The 26,955-nt window shown below is 35.2% G+C and overlaps 1 protein-coding gene across 6 annotated transcripts in view; it reads right to left on the reverse strand.

Annotated features, from left to right (window-relative positions):
* RIMS2 (regulating synaptic membrane exocytosis 2) overlaps window positions 1-26,955 on the reverse strand; it is a 599,507-nt gene that overhangs the window by 188,737 nt on the left and 383,815 nt on the right. For 5 of the 6 annotated variants that reach the window (XM_061123619.1, XM_061123618.1, XM_061123617.1 and 2 more), the window contains 2 exons: window positions 11,500-11,679; window positions 10,486-10,595 (listed from right to left, as the gene is read on the reverse strand). In XM_061123619.1, coding sequence (XP_060979602.1) covers window positions 10,486-10,595; window positions 11,500-11,679 — 290 coding nt within the window. The remainder of the gene's footprint in view (window positions 1-10,485; window positions 10,596-11,499; window positions 11,680-26,955) is intronic. The other variant, XM_061123620.1, reaches the window with a different exon arrangement.

Here is a 26,955-nt window from a genome sequence, read left to right on the forward strand (position 1 = left end):
AAACCTGATGTATTGACTTCCAGTGAAGATCTCTAAACATTATGAAACTGGAAAAGTCCAAATGGTTTAAGCAGTCTTAACTTAGAGAAAAGTATTCTAGATATTTGCATGTTGAGCTTTACATGTGGATTGAAACATGTGCAAATGTTGCACAGTATGCAACAATTCATACTACAATTCAGGTGGTTTCTTTCCTCCTTGTACTGTTGCTTATGCAAATTATGTGCCCAAGAACAGCATCAGGGTTACTATTTTCCTCAAAACTACTAAATAATATATATGAAATAATTGGTTCAGTGATGATCATAATCAGGTTTAGTTTCACCTTAAATCAAAATTTTCAGATTCTTACTGAAAACACAAAATTCTAGCAAGAAATAAGAGTACTTACTATGTGACATGTATTGCTGTAAGCAATTTAAATAAACTAAATTATTTGAGAAGTTAATTTATAGCATATTTACATAGCAAGGAATGTTATTTAGAGTAGAAAGTGAAAGTGAAAGTCGCTCAATCATGTCTGACTCTTTTTGACCCCATGGACTGTATAATTCATGGAATTCTCCAGGCCAGAATACTGGAGTGGGTAGCCTTTCCCTTCTCCAGGGGGTCTTCCCAACCCAGAGATTAAACCCAGGTCTCCTGCACTGCAGGTGGATTCTTTACCAGCTGAGCCACAAGGGAAGCCCAAGAATACTGGAGTGGTTAGCCTATATCTTCTCCAGCAGATCTTCCCGACCCAGGAATCGAACCGGGGTCTCCTGAATTGCAGGTGGATTCTTTACCAACTGAGCTGTGAGGGAAGCCCATTCACAAGGGGCTAGTTCAGGGCAGAGTTTATCATCATCACCCTCCCAAGGTACCAAATACTCATCCACATTTTCCAGCAGTTCTGTCCCCATACCTGACTTTCTCCACTCACAGGCTCTAACTTGTTTCCTTTGAAATTTCTATGTAGTAGTAACTCAGATCAGTCCCCTCAGGAAAATCTACATTTCAGTGTTCTAGAAATTCTGTTTTATATTATTAAAATAATTAATCCATTAAAGAATATCAGAATATGAAGTACTATCACAAGCAGTGGGAGAAAAATTTTGGCCTGAAAACATGCCCAGAACAGTTCAAAACTTACTTTCTCTATATGGATCACAATCTTAAGAGACTCTATGCAAGTAATATGTTATAAATTTACCAACTATGTCTTATTTGTTCTGCTCATTAAATTATTGCTTTATTACTATTTTTTTTAATTGGGAGCTCCCCAAAGCAGGAAATGTATCTTATTGATCATTGCATCCTCAATGACTACCTAGAACAACAAATTGGAAATAGCAGCTATCGGCTGAGTTGAATTGCTGCTGCTGCTGCTAATCGCTTCAGTCGTGTCTGACTCTGTGCGACAGAGACGGCAGCCCACCTAAAATCTAAAACACACACACACACACACACACACACACACACACACACACGGTTGAAACACATGCAAGGAAAATGCCATTCATCTGAAAAGGCATGGTATGTACATGTATAACACAGGGAGTCAAGACTAGAGATCTGCTCCTACGTGGACTAAAGAAAGCTAATCCTCTAGATTCTGCTCTTTTACCAGTGAAGCAAAGCTGTTTTATCAGATTTATAAGGCTCCTTCAAAATCTAAGTCTTGATTCTAGATCTAGGAACAAAGCTACGGAACACTGACACATATCTTGGCAAAATATAGGCAGATGGCTCTAGAGAACAAATTGGCTGATCCAGATTTACAAGTCAAAGAATGAGCACAAAGTTTCCCACATATCTTTCATGTATTCCTGCTTGCTCCCCTAACTTTTCCCCTTAGTCCAGATTTTTATTTCCTTTTTTCCCTTTATAGCCAAAGGTGTCTACTTGGTGGTGGTTTAGTTGCAAAATCGAGTCTGACTCTTGCAACACCATAGACTATAGCCCACCAGGCTCCTCTGTCCATGGAATTTCCCAGGCAAACAACCTCCATTCCTTTCTTTTTTTTTTTTGTTTGTTTGTTTGTTTTTTTTAATTTTTTTATTAGTTGGAGGCTAATTACTTCACAACATTTCAGTGGGTTTTGTCATACATTGATATGAATCAGCCATGGATTTACACGTCTTCCCCATCCCAATCCACTCTAATTGGCCTTTTGGCTCAGAGGTAAAGATTCCACCTGCCAATACAGGGAGCTTTTCAGGTGGTACTAACGGTAAAGAACCCGCCTGCCAATGCAGGAGACATAAGAGAGGCGGGTTTGATCCCTGGGTTGGGAAGATCCCCTGGTGGAGGGCACGGCAACCTACTCCAGTATTCTTGCCTGGAGAATCCTATGAACAGAGGAGCCTGGCGGCTACAGACCATGGGATCGCAAAAGGGTCGGACATGACCTAGCAACCAAACAACAACAATTGGCCATTTCCGCCTTACAGCTCCACCAAAACTTCTCTAAAAAAGGTTAACACAATGGTCTCCTATTTGCTACATCTAGTGATTTTCCCTTCTTGATAATTCTCTTTGCTTGAAGTACTGTGTTTGCACTTAGGACACTATAATGCATGGCGTCCCCACACCTCTCCTCCTACTCTTTCTGTTTCTTGCTTCTTCATCCTTTCAACTTCTAAATAAGAACAGGTCAGTTCACAGTCCTCAGACTTCTTTTAGCTACCTACACTTGTTCTCTCGGGATCTCAACGGGCCTTGTGGTTTTAAGTCTCTCTTTATAAGGATAACTCCTAAATCTATAATTATAGTCCAAATCTCTAAACTAAAATCCAGAACATATTTCAAACTGCCTATTTGACATCATATCTTACATGTCTAAAAAGCTCTCTATCTTATATCTAAAACTGATCACCTGATATTCCCACCAAATCTACTTTTCTCAAGTTTTTCCCTCTACCAGTTAATAGAAACTCTATCCTTCCAGTTACTCAGGGCCAACACTTGGATGCTGTCACTGCATCTCTCTTACCCTGTCAGGTAACTCTGTTGGTTCTATCTTTGCACATCTATCCAGAATGCTACGACTCCTATTACTCTGGTCTAAGTTAGCTACCATTACCTCTTTCCTGGGTTATTAGGAATGCCTCCTAGTAGCTCTCCTTGTTTCTAATCTTGATTCTTTCTGGTTATTTTCAACCTAACAATCAAACTGATGTTTTTGTGTCACTTTAATAAAAATCTTTCTTTTTCATTTGGTGAAAAGCGAAGTCCTAACGCCGATCATTAGGTCTTATGTGGGTCACCTCCCCAGCCTTTCTGACCACACCTACTATCATTCTCCACCTTCCTCACTCTGTAGTACTCAACTGACCTCTCTACTGTTCCTCGAACAAGTCAAACTTGCTCCCATCACAGAGCCTTCATGTTCGCTGTTCCCTCTGCCAGGTACACTTTTCTTTCCTAGACTTTCACATGGTAATTCAAGTCTCTGCTCAAATATTACATACGTGGGGCTACTTCTCAGAGAAAATTATCAGGAATCATTTACTCTACTCTCTTAAACACTACCTATTCCATTATCCTGATCTATTTTTTCTTTGTAAATGTCAGTATCTGAAATTATATGATACATTATTTCATTCATCATTTGCTTCCCCTAATAAATAAAAGGACAATGAGGCAGGTACCTTGTTTTATGTGTACACTAGTATACCTCCAGCACTCCCAAAAGGAGACTGGAATGTAATAGTTTTATTATTTGTAGAAAGAATGCATAAAATTCTTTGTAGGAAGAATGAATAATGAAAAAAACTAGAAACTCGCCAATTATTTTGTTCTTTGAGTTTTGTAGTATGATGCTATGGAATAAGCTGTCTCAATTTTAACTCACTGGAGGTATGAAGAGCCATGTATTAAAAAGGATTGCCTTTAGGTAAATAATTATTTGAGAAAACTGAAACCAATTTCATGAACCAAAGAATTTGATTTTAATATAGGGTTAATGGAGAAGTTCTGGCTGATCATATATCTCGATAACTGAAGGGCAATGTACACTATGTCTATTCCAAAATGATATGTGGGCCCTTCACACCAAGAGATAGAATAAAGTTAGCTTCATTATTTCTTCGCTTTGCATACTAAATCAGAAGAGAGGATGGTGAAAGTCCATCAATGAGGAACTCAGTGCTTGAGCACTTCTAACACACAGTTACAGCTGGAATTCACTATAGCTGGAATCAACTATACTCCAACATAAAATAAAAATTAATATATAAAAACAAACAATATTCACAGTCAATTAGAGGTCAGGAAACAAACAAAAAAGCCTGCTGAAAGTGTGTCATTAGTTAAAACTCACTGTTTTCTCTTACTATATAAGTAAAAGAACAAAGTAACATCCCTTTAATTTTTATAATTTTTGCTGACCCACAAACATGCTTTAGCCAATTAAAAAAACAACCTCTCACCTTAACCTTACTTATGAACTTTAATATGAGAATCAAAATAAACACTAAATTTGTCTCTCCCAAAAGAAATGTCAATAAGAAATATTAGACACCTAGACCTTAATTATAGGTAGAACATGAAAAGATTAAACTAAATAAAAATGAGAGTTAGTCTTAAGTAAAATATACATAGTTTTCATTTTTCAAAGTTTTATCAATAACTCTTTCTAGGTCCAACTATATCTTGAGTAGAATTGGTCTACATAAGAAGAGTAATGTTTTGCAGTCAAGAGGACCTTTATATAAATGATAAAAATAATAATGAATGTGAGTGACTGAGGTCCCAATAACCATTATCACTAGAACCTTTACATGTAAGATTGAAAAGCTACAAATATTAGTTTTAGAACTGTGAAAAATCTACAAATATTATAAATGTTTGTTTAATATTGTTGAACTTGTAATTAAGTTCATTTTTACTTTAAAATAGTTTTAAATAGTTCAATTTAAAAAATATTTCTGTATTGAAAACTATGTATGCTGTGTTTTTCTAAATGCATAACAATACAACCATCACTATTTTCCTCAGAATCTCATTCCTTACTATGACCAATAAAGTAAAACTTTTTTAATGTCATAAATTCAATAGAATAGGATTGTACTAGGATCCAATAATAAGGTGGGTGCTTCAAAAACAAATTTTATATTCAGAAATGTATTTTTAAAAGAGCAGAAAATGTTGGATAACTTAAACTGGGACTATATATTGTATTTATGCCTATTTAAGTAAAGAAAGCACATTCATGCACATCACAAATGTCAACATAGGGTATTTAACATACATTAATGCACTATTAACTTCATGTTAGACTTGCCTTTTTTCCCATTGTTAGGTGGATTTGGTGTTTCTCCCTCATTGTCTTTATAGCATTGAAAACAGACAACAGTGAATAATTAAGGTCATTAACAACCCAAATGAAATCAAGCACACCACAAAAGGTGATATCACACACTAGGGAAACAAACCCATGCACCAAAGATGACACCTCGCAGACTGAACTAAGAGTAAAGTGTACCCTTCCCAGCCTAGAATAAAAATAATAAAAATAAAATGAAGAATAACAAGTCATTTTATAATAAGTTAGGAAGATTACAGTTATGGGTTCATTCTAATTTAAGAACGAATATAATTTACTAATTAAGTTGACTTTGAGAATCAAGCATAGCTGACAAACTGACTCAGTGAATGGGTTTCTTTATAATTAAGTTGAAAATAAATAAAAGTAAAATGAACTACTGCTGACATCCCCAAACTAATGACTTTACTAAACAATGACTTTACTAAATGACTTTCCTAAACAATGACTTTACTGCAAAAGCCAATTCTTGAACAGTATCGAAAGACTTTCAGTATTTATATGGACTAGTTTCAGAAATATAGGAATGGGCAAGCAGGAAAACATTAACTATACAGCTAAATCAAAATGAAACTCATTCTTACAGTATTCCCTAAAAAAGCTATTCCTAAAGCACTTCAGGAAAATGGAAGATGTGTTACATTCTAGTAGTTAGTATCTGAAATGTTCAGAAGAGACATACTTACACTTTTCTATATCTATGAATCTAAACTTGCCTTTGTTTCCATGACCAGATCAACACTGATAATTTTTCTTGTCTTTATAACATTAAAAATCATTACTAAAAATTAGTAGCTGCAGCTTAAGAGGTTTTCTGTCTTAGACTCCAATCACTACTGCAAGAATGCATCCAAGAAAACATATCTTATGCACAACATGCAGAGTGGCACTGCTTTCACACGAGATAAAGGAGAGAACAGAAGGCACATGAAATCCACACAACTGTTCATGAGCACAATAGCCTGATGAGCCAAATCCTCTCATAAACATTTTGATAAAGCAAAAATTATGATATGCAAACATAACTGGGGCTTAAAAACACCAAAATGAAGTGTCCTCATTCCATTTAGAAGGAGGACTCTTTGAAGAGAAATTAGGATTGTCAATAAATATTAGAGCAATACTGAACTGGGATAAAGAGGAACCTACAGTTGATTGTTCTTTTTTTTTTTTTTTTCCATTTGGCTTAGTTGCCCAAGCAGGGATCAAACCCACATCCCCTACATTGCAAGGCAGATTCTTAACGACTAGATCACCAGGGGAGTCCCTCATCTTATTGTAGAGAAAATTTTATGGATAAATTATGATGGTTTCTAAAAGTTTCAAAAACTAAAATTTTGGAATTTATATTCTTCCCTATATTTACTTGTAATTTACCTCTAAAAAATCAACCTTGTTGAGAAGAGAATCTAGGACTTCAATGTATTTGCACTCAATGAAGCACATGGCAAAATACAGTGTTTCAGTAGGTACTGCATGAACTGAATGTAAAGCTGGGGTAAAGGATAAGTATAAATCTTGGTCAGATGCATTGTCTGTAATTTCAGTTTGATTTAAACAACAAGGAGAATGTTCAAACAGGTAAATTAAATATTCTAAGTTACCTAGATAACTCATGTAATACCGCTTCATCAATAAAACTAAGTAATTTTTAAAAAGTAGGACTGAACGATCTGTTCTCTATTCCAGATTATAAATCTGGAGCCTAAAGTCTTACATGAAGTAGAAAAGTCACACTTCTAAAACGCTCGAGTATTTATTTCAAACACAGACAGACCTGCTTTGACCTCTTCACCCTGCTTTTCTCCCCCCTGCTCTTCCATATGTCTAGTTTCTTCATTAACTTCTGTATATGCACAAGTAAAGAAAAGGATAAGACCAGATGTGTACATCTGTTACTCCTCAATAAAATAAAACAAAAACTTTCAAATTATTCATGATACAATGAGTGATTATAAGGAATTGAATAGATTATTTTTAACAAGTTTCTGACATGTTAGGGAAACAAGTATACTGTGAATAAGTTATCATACAGTCTCCTTTTATGATAACTTCGATTTGTAAAAGAAATTGTGACCCATAATTATCTGTAATACATAACAACTGTAAGAAAGGCAAAATACTTCATCTGTAAATGATATATTCTTAGAAAAATAATATAACTTTTCTTCTAGAGAAACAAAGAACCAACATTATAAACTCGTTCTTATTTTTATAAATTGCAGTACATCAAAGTTGGGGAAATTAAAAATAATAATGTCTTACAGGTATATAGTACACTGTACTTTCTTTATATTGTTTCCATTTTCTCTGACTCTCAGATTTTGACTAATATTGTACCACTGTCAAGACCAACACATATAAGGCTTTTAATTAGTTTAATTAAAATATAGACAACTATATTCCAAGTCAAAAGGAATTAAACTAGGACATTCTCATTTCTCAGCTATTGAACAGAATCAGAAGATAAACATGCCATTACTTTGATTCTAAAATAATCACTGAATTATAATGTCTGACAACTTTTAAAGAGATAATCCAAACATAATTTAATTTAGACCATTAATCAATAGTCAATTTTGCATTATACCTTTAACTTCGATTAGAAAAGTAGAATATATATAGCCATTAAAGCTAAACTAAATGATACAATCATGTATTTGCTGGAGTCTTCATATTAATATTTATGAAAACACTGCTACAATCATCCACACTCTTAAGCAAAACAAAAAATCAAACCCCCTCCAAATCATTTCAATTTATACCGGAAAGAATAAAAGAAGTTTTTTTGCTCTCTTTCATTTATAAAAATGGAAAAGACACAATTAGGGACATTAAAGGAAAACTATAGTTTTAATACATTCTATAGAGCAAAAGCCAGACAGTAAATAGAATTTTTGTTGACAAGCTCATTAAAAATGTCAAGTATCAGCTCTAATGTTAGTTTTCTGGTATATTTATTATTACAAAGGATGGAGCACTCATATCTCAATAGAATATTGCTACTGAAGATATCAAAATTGAATTTAGAAAAAATTATGGCATAAACTGTGTTTCTGACTTCATACGACAACAGATGATGCCAAAACTCTATCTTTAAAATTTGTGGGGAGAGGAGACAAAAAATTCCATATGTATTATAGAACTTCCCTTTTGGAAAGTACTTTTAAAACTACATGCTCCTATTTTTATGTAAATAATAGAGAACTATAGTAATGCTGCTAAAATCTTTTTATCAGGCTGTATAACCATCACAATAGTGCTGAGTTGTTTAAAATTATAGTTCATAGTAAACAGCAAAATAGGAGTTGATAAATTGTTCAACTGTTCAACTGCAACTAACAAGAATACAGCTTGTTTTGAGTTATGTAAGGCAATAAAAGTACTGCTGCCCAAATGCAATACACTTAAAAATATGTTACCAATAGGTTATAGAAATATAAGTTTTACTATAAACATATATAGAATGACAAGTTTATTTTAATGGTACTTTCTATACTATTTGAAGTAGCTTTTTAATTTGTAAATAAATATTACATGCATTCATTCAACAAATATTTATTGAGAGCCTACAATGTGCCAGGCATTATTCTATGTGCTGGAGATCCACCAGTAAATAAAATAGCTGACAGTTCTTCAAAGTTACGACATCATCTGCAGAATTCTATAATCAGCACAGGAATTTTTACTGTCTTGGTAAATGTATGACATTCCATATAGCAAGACTCAACATTTTTCCTCTTGATCCATAATGTAGCATTGATAACAAAACTGTACATATTTAACTTTACTATACTATAAACAGTCTTGCTATAACATAAAAATTGATGCAGGAAATATGGAGCACAATCACTATCTAATTAAAAAAACTTCCTTTTCTAGAAAGCCAAATTGAATAATTAAAAAATCATCATAAACACAAAATAAAAATATATGATGATAATCATAGCTAGACTAGGTGTATATCCTCAATGACATAAACACAGACTGCAATTGACATCTTTGGTTAAAGTCTTCCACAAAATATAAAATTTTATGTCAAAGCAAATTTTTTAAAAAAGGAAATTTTACCTTGTGATTGAAAAGAAGCTAAATTCTTTGTATTCTTACTTGACTGAATCAAAGAAATTTAACTCCTTTGTATATTTTCAAAGTAAAACAAAAATTGAACACTTTATCAGAATCATAAAACAAAATAATTTTACTGTAATAAAAGTCTATACAGTGAAGGAACATCAATTGCAGTTGGGTTTATTTTTGCTCACATAGCCCCCCAAAAAGGCTATTAGCACAAAACAAACCCTCCTTTATGTACAGACCTTCATAAGGTTCTATCTCCTTGACTCCATTGTCTAGGAAAAACAAAATAAAAACAAAACAAAAAAAGGGAACCAAAGCACAGGGGTTAAAAACAACAGAAATTTCCAAAGGCACAGAATGTATCATCTACTAAAGAAAAGTTAAATGGTGACGTAAATATGTTTGTTGGTTTAGTGGTTTTGGCAATGCACATCCCATTACCAAATAAAGGGACCATTTTAAAAAAATGACATTGAAAATCATTATATTCTATCAGCCATGCTTTTAGAGGTCCTTTATCCAAGACTTTATAGACCTTTGGGGAGTATGTTCATCTGTGTATAAGCAAATAGGATTTTCTTAATGAAAAATTTGAAAGTATTAAAAATATCAGTACAACATGCATCTTTCTTTGTATATTCATGATTACCTTTTTCTGGTACTCCAGTTTTGAGAAGGATCACCATTGTTGTGCATCAGCTAAACAGTCCTTTGCAGTGTGTGAAAATTGATTTGGCTAGTTACTAATAAACTTTATGTAACTATCAACAATTACATAAACTTAGTTGTAGCAAAGAAATATCATCCAACTGCTTATTTAAGATCATTAAATTTACTTCTTAAAATGCATTTATTAAAATTTGAAAAATGTGCAAGAGCAATATGATAGGTTATTTTGCCTCCAAATATTATAGATTTTAAATGTAAAATATAGAATATTTATAAATGTATTTGCAAATATAAATACTAAAAATGCAGCTAAGGTACTCAATTAACAAAAGAAGAAAGCTCATACAAAAGTAGTAAAAAAAAAAATCTTGATTCACCTTAGCTTCCATGTGTATATCCTATATGACACAATTAGAAATAAAACTTACTTCTCTCCAATGTTCCCTTTGGTGGAAGCTGTGGGAGTTGTCGGCCCCTTCGTCCTGCCACTGGAGTACTTGATGGGCTTGTTTGGACAGACCCAGTACGAGGATGAGACCTACAAGATACATCATTAATATTCATTTTCAATAGAATGTGTTAAATATTTTTAATATATTTGGTTCACATGATAGTTGTATGGTGCAATTTTAAAGGAGGTTTAGCTGCTGATTAAAAGGTTAGGAAAAGTAGGACAAAATATGGATATTTGAATGATTATCTAAATAGCAGAAGATGTTTATACTGTCATGTAATATGCATACATACACAGATACATGCACACAAAGTCTTACAGTAAAATCCATGGAATTATTAATGTAAACTGAAATTCTATCCATATGAAAGCAAGGAGAGAAGTCTGCAGCTCAAAAAATAAAAGATAATGATTCACATTTCTTTCTACCAGATTTCAAACTCTTTAACACTAACCTCCCTCCCTTGATCCTAAGAGATTTTTACTCAGGCTTATATTAGATATCCCTTTATTAGAAATTATCTCATGAAACTACAAATAAAACCCTGAATAATTCAAAATTCAGCTAAAGAAGATATTGATTAATACATATTAGTAGTGATAGAAAGAAACTAAAAATCTAGTTTTAACTATTGTTATTAGGATGGTTATCCAAAAGTGATGTCTAATGGACACAAACAATTTCTCATTCTGTAGGAGAAGAACATGATAGCCATGAAGTGTGTTATGTGGGGAATACCCAGGACTCCTGATAAATGAGAAATCACAAAACAAATGTGGTCAGGACAGTTAATAAACAAATTACAATGGTAGCTACACACTATTATATCCACGGAATATAAATAGTGTGCTTACACTGAAAAAGTAAGTGTTGATTGTTATTAGTGATCAGCCAAGGATGACAGAAGAGACCATTTAGCTGCTGGGAAAATAAAATGGTGTGCTGGTGGGGCAAAGGGGAAGTTAGTCTGATTGATTTGTCTTTCACCTCGATAAGGCAGGTGAAGGAGGGGCAGATCTTCCAGTCATTAATGAAGGCATCGACCTCATGAGGTTTGTATCAGGACGTTCAGTGGATCTGGAGCGGGTGGAGGTCCGCTCTGGGAGAGGCCGCTGTTCTGTTGATCTGGATCTGTGATATGGCTGTCTATCTGCTGCTTCACAATCCCTGAAACGTTAGTCAAAAAGCAGCTCAGTTGATCTTTTGTGCCTTTCTGCTATTTTGTTATGATGCATCAAACTGATTTTGAAAAAGGTAATTGTTTAAGATTATTGAGTATGGAAAAAAATGTTCTCTTCCCCAACATATGCTGCGTTAATTCTCACTAAACTCCATAAGAATTTTAAGGAACCAACATCTGCCTTTAATAGCAATTCCCAGTGAAGATAACAGGAGTTGCTCCGTTATAATCAAAACAAAATTATCTGTTTTCCAAAATGAATTCCCTAAATGAAACATGTGAAATATGTGAAGTATTCTATTCAGAAAGAATTCAATGACTTCCCAACATTTGTAAAGGAGTAAAGAAAACCATAAAGGCACTAATTCTCAAGCTGCTAAGGCTGTTTATACTAATAAACAGTATACCAACTAAAATTAAAAAAAGGCTTTCAGCACAATTGGAGTATACTGATACACCTGAACGTTCAAGTGACTGAATCCAAATGTTATGAGAAAACAGTGCAACTTTGCAGTCTGTAGCCATATTTAAATATGGTCCACAAGAAAAATCATTCTTCAGGAAACTGGTAAATCAACCATTTTATATCATTTAATTCATCACACTTTAACAATGCCAACCAACGCAAGTCAGAATGAGCATTAATTGACTGAAATAACAAGGCTGAAACAATGTGATTTCTATGATGAGAAATAAATCCAACATCAAAATTTAATCCTTCTTTAAATAAGTATACTTAAGCAAGCTATCAGCGCTAATTTTTGTATCCCTGGAGTCTAGCATAATGCTTTTACATCCAACATGCAATTTGTAAATGTTTTCTAAGATCACCCCACTATCTGCATAACAGCCCCCAAAACACTAGTTTTGATTTTAGAATTCCAAAGTATACTTCAAAGAAACTATTACCTCCCTACATAGTTGTAACAACAGTACTGGAAATGCTTATATATTATAAACACCAAAGAAAGCTTTAGTATCCCTCAAGACTAATGTACTAAGGCCTTGCACTTTACCTATAAATTCTCTTGATCTTATTTTTGATAATGAAAACTGCAAGAGCTTAAAGAAAAATAAAAGAAAGGACACAATTTTCCAAATGTAATTCATCACATGGCCTACAATTTTGGACCAGTAGATATTAGATTAGGCTTCCCTGACAGCTCAATTGGTAAAGAATCTGCCTGCAATGCAGGAGACCCGTTTGATTCCTGGATCAGGAAGATCTGCTGGAGAAGATATAGGCTAACCATTCCAGTATTCTTGGGCTTCCCTTGTGGCTTAGCTGGTAAAGAATCCACCTGCAGTGCAGGAGACCTGGGTTCAATCCCTGGGTTGGGAAGATCTCCTGGAGAAGGGAAAGGTTACCCACCCCAGTATTCTGGCCTGGAGAACTCCAAGGACTGTATAGACCATAGGGTTGCAAAGAGTCGGACATGACTGAGCAACTTTCATTTAGATATTCAGACTTAGATGACTTTAGGAACTGAATACTAGATTTATTCTACAACATATTTTGTGATTAAGATAATCACAAGTGTAAGATACACTTTATATTCATATGGTAACATGAAGGCAAAAGATTTTTTAAACTATTTTTATGTTCATGTACTATAATATGATTGATTTCTTAAAATAAGTTGAATATTTTTATAAGTGTATCCAAATATGTCAAAAAAGTGTAAATAAATACACAATATCCAATTACTTATCAAAGAGAGAAATGAAAAGGCAACTTGACAGGGTAAGAAATCAGAATTTTATTTTTTCTTCCTGAAAAACTATTTTAGAGGGAACACTTCTCTTTAGAAATAAAAATGCTCAATGTCTGTTAAATGTTGTTAGTGTACATATCTTTGTATATCTTCAACACAATATATTTATATACTGCATGCATGCTGATCTGCTTTAGTCATGTCTGACTCTTTGCGACCTTTGGACTTTAGTCCTCCAGGCTTCTCTGTCCATGGGATTCTCCAGGCAAGAATACTGGAGTGGGTTGCCATCCCCTCCTCCAGGGGATCGTCCTGACCCAGGGATCGAACTCGTGGTACTTATGTCTTCTGCGCTGGCAGGAGGGTTCTTTATCACTAGTGCCACCTTGGAAGCCTAAATATATACCTTAGATTCCTTAAACCTAGTTTTGAAGATACCAATCTTTACATTATTATCATATTTATTATCTTAAAATAACAATAATTTATTTCATTAAATAACAGGTATTAATAGTAACACAACTTTCTAGAATATCTATGACTATCCCAACAGAAAATCAAGCTAACATTTCACTTGTTTATACAAAATCTGATTTATTCTGATTCCATCAAGTAATTTTTCCAAGTGGAAAGTGAAATATTAGAATAAACAATTTCACTTCTTTGACACTATATTTTAGTAATTGAAATATATTATTGTGAGTGAAATCTAGAGATATATTTCAAATGTGTTGCTACATTTCATGTCCTTAAAAGAATACTATTATCTTTAAAGTATTAATAAACAAGTCACTCTTTAGGAAATATGCCTTTAAAAAAAATTTCATTGGTAAAAAAGTTGTTTGAAGCTATAGTCAATGTTTTAAATTTTACTTATATTTTTCTCACCATATTCATCAAAATTATAAATTATGATTATGATTTCCATAAAAATAAAAATGTTTAATAAGTGAAACATGAAAAGAACCACGGTAGAAGTTAGAAATGTATTGAAATGCTCCACCACAATTAAGAGAAGGGGAAAGTTATCATATTTTAAACTTTGATAACACAGTAGAAGGTCAAGATAGGCTTCTATTTCCACAACTGGCTAAGAATAGGTCTTACTACATGAGAACTAAGATTATTGCTGAGAAAACTGAAAGCAGCAATGCTTAAGTCTCATACATAATACTCAGTTTCTTAATAGGTTTTCTAAAGGATTGAGATATAACTTGACAACTTTCACCTAAATTCTTAGTGAGTTCTCATTTTATGGTGAAAGTGAAAGTGAAGTCGCTCAGTTGTGTCCGACTCTTTGCGACCCCACGGACTGTAGCCCACCAGGCTCCTCTGTCCACAGGATTCTCCAGGCAACAAGTATCGGAGTGGGTTGCCATTTCCTTCTCCAGAGGATCTTCCTGACCCAGGGATCAAACCCGGGTTTTCTGCATTGTAGGCAGATGCTTTACCATCATGTTGAATAGTAATGACCATTTGCAAGGCATAAAGTATTTTAGTGCCTATCTGGGTTTCTGAATTTGGGGTCTGTATTTCAATATAAATAGTTTCCTTTGTAACCCTACCTATTTATTTTACTTTCTGCATTTCAAAATATTATTTGAAAAAGGGTAGACATAGATTTTACAAGATTGCCCAAAAGCAAGCCATATAAAACACCAGGAAACTCTCACCTGTAAATTTAAATTTTTCTTAGGTTAATAATTTGATTATCTTATAAAAGTGATTTAATATCTGTCATAACTCTATTTTCAGTTTACATTTTCTGGTATATATGCTTAAAGTAGTTTAGAGTTTCTATGTGCCATTTACCTGGATAGAATATGGATACAGTTCTGCTTATTTAGTGACTGCTATTCTAAACTGCAAGCATTTCCACAGGATCCTCCACAATTAGAGCTAATTCATGTTGACTGATGGTATTGTAACAAGACCCAGTATCGTACCAACCCAGCTTTAAAATCATTTAATAGTATGTGCAGATTTTGATTTCTAAGGGGAAAATAATTTTATAATTATCTAGCAAAGTTGTCCATTTTCAATCATTTTTCCACTCATATAGTTGCTCTTGAAAGATTTTTTAAATCTCCAAGTATTTGGCACAGCTATCTACTTATTTCACCATCTTTGTCACTTTTTTCTCCCAGTCTCAAAGTACATGGAGCTATGCAGTGTCACAGAGAAGCATAGGCCAGTGAGCATTTTCTTTCATTTATATTCAAATATTGCAATGATGCAAACTCCAGATCAACATAAACTTGATGTAGACTATCTCTTTAAGTACGATAAAAAAAATGCCAAGATTACTAAAACAATGAAAAACAAACTGCACAATGCTTCAAAGTATTGTTCAGATATCAATGAAAACTGTCCTAGGACACAACTCAGGCCTTAGAATCTATGTTAAATCAAACAGATTTATTTTATACTTATATTGTAAAGATGTGGTAAGTAAATCTAATAGGGTTTCTTTCTCAAAGACTTGCACAAAGTAAAGCTATTTAGAAATTATTTTTCTTCTTTATCAGGAAATAATTTCTTTATAAAGTCAAAATCCTAAATTAAAAAAAAAAAAAAACTTGGAGATATCTCTGAAGGACAAAAAGTATAATCTCAGATTTGGAGCAAGAAATGACTTCCATAAATCTGTATTATGTAATGTAGCAAGCTGATTAACAGCAGCAGCATTATACTTTTCATAAAATACTCTCAATGTGTAGAGATTTTCTAAGCATTAAATACATAATTGAAGGAAGAAACAAGCACAATATAGAATTTTAAAATGAGATATAGGGTAATTAATATGTTATATGCTGTATAATATATCAAGTAATTTAAAGCAATTATATAATTAAACTCTATAATCTTCTTGCTCATCATATTGTGCGAGGTTTAAGTTAAATCTTTTAAAACCCCAGTTTATATATTTTAGCACTGTTCCAGGAGTTAAGAGAATTGGAAGACACAAAATACCAAGGTAATAAATGAATATTTCTGAATATTTGTACCATGTGTACAAATAGGAATATTTTATTATTTTGGTGGAAGATAGATTAATTTTCCTTGGACATGATAGATTTTTTATACCAGAACATTTCTGTTCAAGTAAACATTAAATTTGTATGTTAGTTAAAAGTAGATGAGGTTATCAAAAATAACAGTAATATCTAGAGTCAGCCAACTTAATAACAATCTAACATGTAAAAATGATAATAATACACATATTAATGGGGAAAAAACAAGACACTTTTAATGTAGAAAAACATGTTACTATTACTCATAAACTTATTTTTATCATCAAAATAAAATGTTCCTTTACCTACAGAAGTATTATCATAAAATAGTCATTGTTGTAAATAGCAAGAAGAAAAGATTATTGCAATTTTCTTAAGAAAATTAGGGACAAATACAATACTGAACAATAAAGATATATTAGTAAACATGCACACACAAAAACATGTAAAATATAAATGTTTGAGGACATTTTGAGTATTTAAATAAGTATTAACAGTTATAATTCTCACTGTTACTTAATTTTTACTTTAAAAAAATAACAGAAACAAAATCATATATAAGCAAGATTATTTACTCAGTGAATTATCCACTCAGTGAAACATACAGTAAACTAATACATCTTTAAAATATGTATTTCTAAAGTCTTGAGAGATTTCACCTTCTATCTACAATATTATTATTTTACTAAATAATTTTATTTTCAGTGGATGGTGAAATATAAAAATGTTTTGTCAACTGTAAGAAATTCAAGCTATTCTGTCAAGGTATTGGCCCTATGTTTTCCTTTCCCAGGTCCTCAAAGATTCCATAAAATAACAAGCTTCTTAAAGATGTATAATGGTCATCTGAGTTAAATTCACCCATTCCAGTCCATTTTAGTTTGCTGATTCCTAAAATGTTGATGTTCACTCTTGCCATCTCCTGTTTGACTGCTTCCAATTTGCCTTGATTCATGGACCTAACATTCCATGTTCCTAAGCAATATTGCTCTTTACAGCATCGGACTTTACTTCCATCACCCGTCACATCCACAACTGGGTGTTGTTTTGCTTTGGCTCTGTCTCTTCACTCTTCTGGAGTTATTTCTCCACTGATCTCTAGTAGCATACTGGGCACCTACCGACCTGGGGAGTTCATCTTTCAGTGTCCTATCTTTTTCACTTTCCTTACTGTTCATGGGGTTCTCAAGGCAAGAATACTGAAGTGATTTGCCATTCCCTTTTCCAGTGGACCACGTTTTGTCAGAACTCTCCACCATGACCTGTCCGTCTTGGGTGGCCCTACACGGCATGGCTCATGGCTTCATTGAGTTAGACAAGGCTGTGGTCCATGTGATCAGATTGGTTAGTTTTCTGTGATTGTGATTTCCAGTCTGTTTGCCCTCTGATGGAGAAGGATAAGAGGCTTATGGAAGCTTCCTGATGGGATAGACTGACTGAGGGGGAAACTGGGTCTTGAGAGTTGGACTATAAAGAAAGCTGAGCGCTGAAGAATTGATGCTTTTGAACTGTGGTGTTGGAGAAGACTCTCTTGGACTGCAAGGATATCCAACCAGTCCATCCTAAAGGAAATCAGTCCTGAATATTCACTGGAAGGACTGATGCTAAAGCTGAAACTGCAATACTTGGACCACCTGATGTGAAGAGCTGACTCATATGAAAAGACACCGATGTTGGGAAAGATTGAAGGCAGGAGGAGAAGGGGACGACAGAGGATGACACGGTTTGATGGCATCACTGACTCAATGGACATGTGTTTGAATAGGCTTCAGGAGTTGGTGATGGACAGGGAGGCCTGGCGTGCTGCAGTCCATGGGGGTCACAAAGAGTCGGACATGACTGAGCAACTGAACTGAACTGAAGTTGTATTTCTGAAGAATCAAATTATGAATTGATATTGTTTGATATGACATAGTCCTTACTCTAGAATATCTGAGTGCCATGTTCAACAGATTCATTGGTCAGCTTTGAACAATTCACTAGCATTCCTTTGGTTTTGTTAGTTTTACAGGGATAGTGGAAGTTCCTCATCCTGGTGCTTGCTGCCCTTCACTGCTACTTCATAAGGTTAGTTCAAATCACACAGAGGTAGTGATTAGAGGACTGATTCATCCCCTCTCAAATACACAGACACACACACAGAACAAGAGGTTTGCACATTTTCAAGCATAATCCTCTTCCTCAGTCATGAATGATGATATGATGTCTAACAGTAAAAAAAAAAAAAAAAAAAAAATTACTGGAGACACCAACAAGCAAGAAAAACAAGGCCCACTCTGAAGAAACAGATCCACAGATGTTGGAACTATCAGAATTTAAAATATCGTATGACTGGTATATTAAAGACTACCTTAGAAAAGATGGAGAATATCTCTTGCATGAAAAGCTAAGAGAAATATCAGCAGATAGATGAAGACTGTAAGAAATCAAATGGTAGGTCTGTGGTGAAGAAGGATGTGATGTGCTGTGGGGTCCTGGGCCTGGCAGACAGTGGGCAGTAGGAGGTGACTTTGGAGTAGCACTTGGAGGGTACAGTGAAGAATTCATCCATTGATGGAGTCCTGCTCACAGATTCACAAAGATTTAACCTGGATTTCTGTGAGACCCGGTCAGATAAGCAGCCTGGGGTGATATCTGTTCTAGGCCAGCAAGCAGCTAAGCTAACCTCTGACCTCACTGGTATTCCTGTGGTGTGTCTAGAATCAGACAATGGGAGTATTATTATTCAGAAAACACCAGCATCACACAGGTGTTGCACAAATGACCTCCTGATGTTTTGTATCAATCAGTTCTCCAGTAGCCTGTCATAGGACTACAATCTACCTTTGTTAATTATCTTAAAGAGTTTTTAAAGTTCAGTAGTTAGGTCTTTCATTTAACATGCATTGAACATTCTTCTATTAGCTTTAGAGTAAGCACCTTTCAACATTATATGGAATGACCTATCAAAATATTAGTACAAAAAAGATTTTGCTTTGAAGCAACAGGTCTAGATCACTTTGTCTATAGAATTTTCTTATGCTCAATAAATCTGGTTGGACAGGAAAAACTAACCAAATGGAAATATCAGAAATTATAGAAATTAGAATGTGGCAAAATGCTGGAAAGTTTGAAGTTAGTTTATGGAGATCTTAAATGTCTAGTTAAGAGGTTAAGATATGGTTTAATTTTCAATGAGTGACCAAAAAGTTCTGAACACAGGTAATGTTTAAATAATGAAATAAGAAGATGTCTTCAGGAGTAACGTATGGAATAAATTAGAGTAGGAAGAGGCTGACTTGTAGAAAAAGGTTGGAAACAGAGAAGAAGGCATGGATGAGAAAAATAAATCATAATGTACAATATATGGAATTATACAAACATAATTTTAGGGCTAGAAGGAATCTCAGAAATTATTATTTTAAATTCCCTGCTTGATAGTCCCAACATCTGTGCATCTCTGAGTTTGATTCTGTTGATTGCTTTGCTTCTTGACAGTGGGCCAATCTCTCACATTTTCGAAATAAGCAAACTAATGCTCACAGAAACTTGATCAAAGTCACACAATTTGTTATTTTTTGAGATGGAATTTGAATTGCACTTTCTTGGTTCTAAAGCCTGTTAACTTCTTTGAGAGCAAGAATAAGGTTTTACCTACATATACTACTTGGCAAATCACCATATGAATTAAGTGAAAGAAATGAATAAACTAAAGAAAGAGGCTGATATTTCCAGCTCCTAAAATGAAATGATGATCTATTAACAGAAATAGAAGAATTATTGAGAAGAAGGAGTCTAACTTTAGGTTTGGACCTAAATTTGTGAAGTATTGCAACAATACTCTTCTATAGATAATGTCAGATAAAGAAATCTGATAGTTTGAGAAGTCACTGTATTATATTAATATTTCACTGTTCATTGATTCACTAATTCTTTTAAAGTTGTTTATTGTATGCATGTCATGTGCCAGGCTTTATACTAGGTATTAGAAGTTTTGGACAAAGTCATAAAGATGACAGACTATAGGATAACATATGGTCAAGAAGTTGAGAACATGAGAAGTAGGAATAAAGTGAAGGAGACAGAAGAGGAGTCAAGGGGTAGAACAAGAATCAGGAGAGTTACTGTATTAGAGAGGCTAAAAGGATTAATAATGGCAGATACAAGGACATAACAAGGATACAAAGTGTAAAAAGATACAGCAAATAATAACCATGGAGAAAATAATTTAAAACAAATTGCTGGAAATAGATGTCAAACCGTAGAGGGTTAAAGCTTAGTAGCTGATGAAGCGGAGAAGGCGACGGCAACCCACTCCAGTACTCTTGCCTGGAAAATCCCATGGACGGAGGAGATTGGTAAGTTGCAGTCCATGGGGTCGCTAAGAGTTGGATATGACTGAGCGACTTCCCTTTCACTTTTCACTTTCATGCATTGGAGAAGGAAATGGCAACCGACTCCAGTGTTCTTGCCTGGAGAATCCCAGGAACGGGGGAGCCTGGTGGGCTGCCATCTATGGGGTCACACAGAGTCGGACACGACTGAAGCGACTTAGCAGCAGCAGCTGATGAAGTGGGGAGAGCATGTGTAAAAATACATAGTCAAGAAACATGACCTAAGTAAGAGAGAGAAATCGACCATTCTCCAGGGAGCTTGAAGGTGTGATAGATTAGAAAGAAGATACTATTAAGGAGATATCAACAGGTCTCTTTAACAACAATTTGAGGAAAAACAAAATTAGTAAAGCAAGAAAGACTGAAATGTAAGAGAAACAAGACATAAGTAACAGAGGGAAATTTCAGAGAAATTAAGAATAGTTATAGTCAGAAACACAAATAGAAGATTACCTAGTGTAATAGAAGATCACTTTCCTCTTAGACAAGGCTTCTAAGAGGAAAGGAGAAGGCTGGTAAAAATGCAAAGAAATTATGGGAAAAAGATGAGGCGTAGCTCAGGAAGTGTGAATTACTTGGATTTGATCCCATTCACTAAGGGCTCTCAGTACTTCTTCTCAGGGCATCTGTGGGAAAACACTCTGTATTTCACACAAGAATCTCATCCTCCTTTGACTCCACTAGTTTTGTGAGAAAAAAGTGTGAAAGCGTTAGTCGTTCAGTCATGTTTGACTCTCTGTGACCCCATGGACTATAGCCCACCAAGCTCCTCTGTCCATGTAATTCTCCAGCCAAGAAAACTGGAGTGGGTAGCCATTCTCTTCTCCAGGGGATCTTCCCAATCTAGGGATTCAACATGGGTCTCTCGCACTGCAGGCAGATTCTTTACCTTCCGAGCCACCAGGGAAGCCCCTTTTTGAGCTTTGTGAGAACGCTTTCTCTAACTTGGGTCCTCGTCATGACCCCAAATTCCTTAAGATAAGACCACTCGCTGCCTCTCTTCAAACGTGATGGCATCCCACAGTACCACTCTAGCCCCAGGTCAGACCCTTCCCAGAACCTTACTCCATTCTGACACCAAAACAACTTAGGATACATTTAGATGTCTCATTTATATCACTTCTATTTAAGCATCTTATTTGTATAATTCTTAGTATCAAGTACAGAGAAAGCCCAGTTGTCCCTTGACAGCTTCTTCTCTCTAAATTCTTCATTTCCTGTATTCTCTTATGTACCATTTTAATTTTCTCTATTCTCTTAGCTGTATTTTCAAGAATCCTCATCTATTGTTAACTAACTTCCTTATGTCATCAACTTTTCTACAGAATAGTTTCCGCATATCCCTTTCTCAAATAGCACTTAGCCCAACCCTGCAGACTCTCCTTCCAGTGTAACTCTCATCTGCAGAAGTGACTTATTCTTTCACATTTCATAGTCCATGGATCCAGGAGAAATTGGCTCTCTAGAGACACTCTGGCCATTGTTCTTCTGCTGTAACATACATGTTCTTATTTCTATCAAGCATGCCACTTGTCTGTAAGATCCATTATTAACTCAGGTTGCTAATAACTACCAACTTCCAGTCAATATCCCTTAGTCATCGATTATTTGGGGGATTTTTATCAGCCATTTTCTTTAGATAAATTCTATGGTGATTCCAGGAGATTTCAATGTACCTGCAGGAAATTGTTCAAAAATCTTGAACCATAACTCTTGGATCTTTGAAACATCAATAATCCTCACTTTTCCCCTGCATCAGCACTCCTTTCTAGGGAAATATGGTGAATCTTAGAATCCAGTGAAACTATTCAAACTCTAAAATACTAAACTCTAATACCAATCTGATGACAATCATTAATTACTTCAGGTGTTTTATAATCTCACTTCCACTTTATTTGACCTCCATTTGACACTTTTCATTCCATGGACCTACCAATTTCTGTCAGAGTATAGTCCCTCTTTACTTTTCTTCCTTCCTTACCCATCTTAGACTCTATGATTGATCATCTGAACCATTTCTATAACAACAGATTCCCTTCTCTCCCAAATCTTCCAAATATTCATCAAAACCCTAAAATTGGTTCAATACCATAATGATTTTTCTACATTTAGGCAACTGGGTATTTCTTAAGCAAAGCATGCATTCATATAGGTTAGCACTTTGTAAATTCATAGTTTCTAAACATCTGCTGTGGTGGTATCATTAACAATCTTTCTACTTATATTTAATCAGTTCTGGTCAGTTTTTACACAATGACTATTTAATAAACTTTCTCATTTTCAATTAAATATCATATTCAACCTTCAGGAATCCTCAGGAATTTGTCTCAAAAATAACCATATAATCTCAATTGTAGCAACAACAGAATTGAGGTTATTAAATATAATTACCTACGATTAACATCCTTTAAAAATTTACTTAGTTCCAACTCTGTCATCCATTTCCCTCCTGTCTCAATGGTAAATAAGAACTTTTTACATTTAGAAACTCCATCTGTGTGGTTAGCCCCACCCACTACTCTAAGACTTTTCTTCTAGTCATCCTTTCTTTTTCCCTGTTTTCAACCTATTCTTTTCTCCCCTAAAGGATTTTTTCCTCCAAGCCTATAGTAGGATGTATTTCTTACTTTGAAAGAAAGAAACCTAGTGTGATATCATATGCCTCTATCCACTATTTCTCCACACTCCTTTGAGGCATTTATTATCTCCCAATCACGCCTCAGGCCCTGCCATCTGCTTTTCTCCTCTCACCATCTTTCTGAAATCACCTGAGTTGGAATCATCAATGACTTCTTCCTTGACAAATCTAATTGGCACTTTTCATATACCTTTACTTTCATTTATTTTTACTGTTGACATTATTTCCTCCTTCTTCAAATTATTTTTTTAAGCTCTATTCTTACTTTTCTATTCTTCCTTCACTATGTCCTTCAGAAGCTTCTCTTTCTCTGTCACTTTTTCATGGCAGAGGAAAACCCCTTGGCCTTCATTTGAAGGGTAGTATTTCTGGCTGATTTCACTTTCATTTTTGTAGCTACTTTCCACGAGTAGTAAATTTATTCCTAAATGATTATACACAGCCTAAACTTCTTCAGGGCTTCCCTGGTGGCTCAGAGGTTAAAGCATCTGCCAACAATGCAGGAGACCTGGGTTCGATCCCTGGGTTGGAAAGATCCCCTGGAGAAAGAAATGGCAACCCACTCCAGTATTCTTGCCTGGAGAATCCCATGGACAGAGGAGCCTGGTGGGCTACAGTCCACGGGGTCACAAAGAGTTGGACATGACTGAGCGACTTCACTTCACTTCAAACTTCTTTAAGCTTTAAAATTATTTAATTTACTTCTTGCTAGAAGCTTCCCCCAGCCTTCTCAATAATTCCAAAGCTGAACTTGTCTCTCACCTAAACTGATTCCTCTCCTAACAATTCCCCCATCTCTGTTAAGGTTCCACATGCACCCAGTTACTCAGCCAATAAAACTGGAATGTTTCTTGACTCTTGGCTTCCCCTCAACATCCAAATCTGATTATTTACCAGGTAATATTGAATTTAATTGATTAACTCTCATCATCTATCTCTGGATCCACTACCTTATTTAGTTCAGACCCTCGAAGAGCTTCTGTTGTCCTGCTGCTGCTGCTGCTAAGTCGCTTCAGTCGTGTCCGACTCTGTGCGACCCCATAGACAGCAGCCCACCAGGCTCCCCCGTCCCTGGGTTTCTCCAGCCAAGAACACTGGAGTGGGTTGCCATTTCCTCCTAGACCAAGGCAAATACCTCAGTATGTATTTTTCTTTTTCATACACTTTTCTCTCATCAACCATTCCCATAGTCTCTAGAGTGAATAAATGTACTACAGCCATCCTGAAACTAAAACTCTTCAAAGTACCTCTATCACACACAGTCTTAGATTTAAGTTCCTGAACAGAGGATACAAGGTTATTCATAATCGAGACTATCTCTATCATTACAGATTCATCCCTTGCTATTCCCTGCCTTGTGACGAACACTCCAACACACTAAAACACAGTGCTTATCACACCAGTAACTTTGCTTATGCATGCATGCTAAGTCGTTTCAGTTGTGTCCGACCCTTTGCAACTCTATGGACTGTAGCCCACCAGGTTCCTCTGTCCATGGGATTCTCCAGGCAAGAATACTGGAGTGGGTTTCCATGCCCTCCTCCAAGGGATCTTCCCGACCCAGGGATCGAATCCGTGTCTCTTTTGTCTCCTGCACTGGCAGGCGGGTTCTTTACCACTAGCGCCACCTGGGAAGCCCAACTTTGCTCATATATTTCTTTAAAATTCCACCAAGATCCTATCTTACTCTACCTAAATATTTCTAATTCTTCCTTTAAGATATAGTCCACCTGTCATCTCCTCCATCACATCTTTATGCAAAAGTTGCCATGTCCACCACCAATGTTAGTGACTCCTTAATATGCTATGTATAGCTTTGCATGTGTGCATGCTAAGTCACTTCAGTCGTGTCTGACACTGACTCTTTGTGACTCCATGGACCGTAGCCCACTAGGTTCTTCTGTCCATGGGAGTCTCTAGGCAAGAAGACTGGAGTGCATTGCCATGCCCTCCTCCAGGTGATCTTCCCAGTCCAGGGATTGAACCTGCATCTCCCACATCTCCTGCATTGGCAGGCAGGTTCTTTACCACTTTCACCACCTGGGAAGCCCCAAGTATAGCTTTAAGTAAAGCTGAATACTCGGGGGGAAAGTAAGATATGAGGATAGATTTTAAAATATAAAAGATACATTAACTGAAATAAAGGATATATCTTAGAGGGATATCAATAAAAGGTAACATGATATCCATTCCAAATATGTTTGTTTAAATTTTGAATGTGGTTTTTTTTTTTGGCAACGTGCTGGACCTCAGTTTCGATGTGTTTTAAACTATGCAATGATCAAAGATAATTTTGCCCTGGTCAGTGCAACTTGTCCAGAGGAAAAAAAGTCTTGATCCCTAATATTAGTTAAATATTTTTTTCCTGAAGTAATATAAAAGAAGTTTAGCAAACATTAAGCTTCTATTCATCTGTTCCAAAGAGACAGCATACATATTTTATTTTACAAATGTGAAGTAGAGAGGCCAACGGTTCTGATGCTTCACATATTGAGGATGCCATGTTTAGTTAACTACTATACATATATTCCATTCAGAAAATTCCAGATTTTATACAGCCAAACTATGGTCCACTTGGAACTATTAACACATATTTATTCACAGAAGGGGAATTCCCAGACCATGACAGTAAATGCCACCTTGAAATACAGACTGGGAAACTGAATGATTAGAAAGTTGGTGCCAATTTCTTTTTATTCGTTTCACAATCCTCAATAAAGAGGTCACTTTTCCTTGGAATGTTCAGTCATTGTTTTTCTCCAGTAGGTAATTAGAGAGACCTTGGATAATTTAGATCAAAAACCATTTGGCAAGAAAAAACGATTGCTCCAGACTTGGACTTCGTCAAAAATGTAAAAGAACAATGAAGCAAGGGAACTGAACTGAGGATGTTTCCAAGAATGGATTCAACCCCCAGATATGTAAGTAAAGTGGAGGCAAATTGGGAAAGGTAAAGGGGTAAACAGAGTGGATAAATGAATCAGTGAGTTAAAAGTAACTCAATGAAAGAATAAGAAAGAACCATGTGTAGTTATTGTCCAAGAATGAAGCATTTGTAATAACTATAAATGGAAAGTAATCTTTAAAAATTATATAAAAAATGAAATTTTTAAAAAAAAATTTCAAAGGTAGAACAGTTTCAAGTGATGATAATATTCAGAGCATGGCCAGGGGAGTGAGTAACTAAAGCAGAACTGAGGGTAAAGCTCACTACCTCCAATCTGAGATGGTTAAGGAAGTGAGTGGGTACTAAATAGACCATTCAGGTGAATGCCAACATTGACAGGAGAAGGAAATGGCAACCTACTCCAGTATTCTTGCCTGGAGAATCCCAAGGACAGAGAAGCCTGGCAGACTACAGTCCATGGGGTCGAGAAGAGTTGGACATGACAGCACACACACACACAACATCACTCAGGTACACGGCAGGAATTATGATAAAGAGGAAGACTAAAGCCACATGCTAAAATCCTCAGTAAATAAAATAGTATATCCAAGAAGTCAACAGATGATATCAACATGT

Source organism: Dama dama, chromosome 21 (genome assembly GCF_033118175.1).
Source record: "Dama dama isolate Ldn47 chromosome 21, ASM3311817v1, whole genome shotgun sequence".
In the NCBI taxonomy this organism is placed as follows: Eukaryota; Metazoa; Chordata; class Mammalia; order Artiodactyla; family Cervidae; genus Dama; species Dama dama.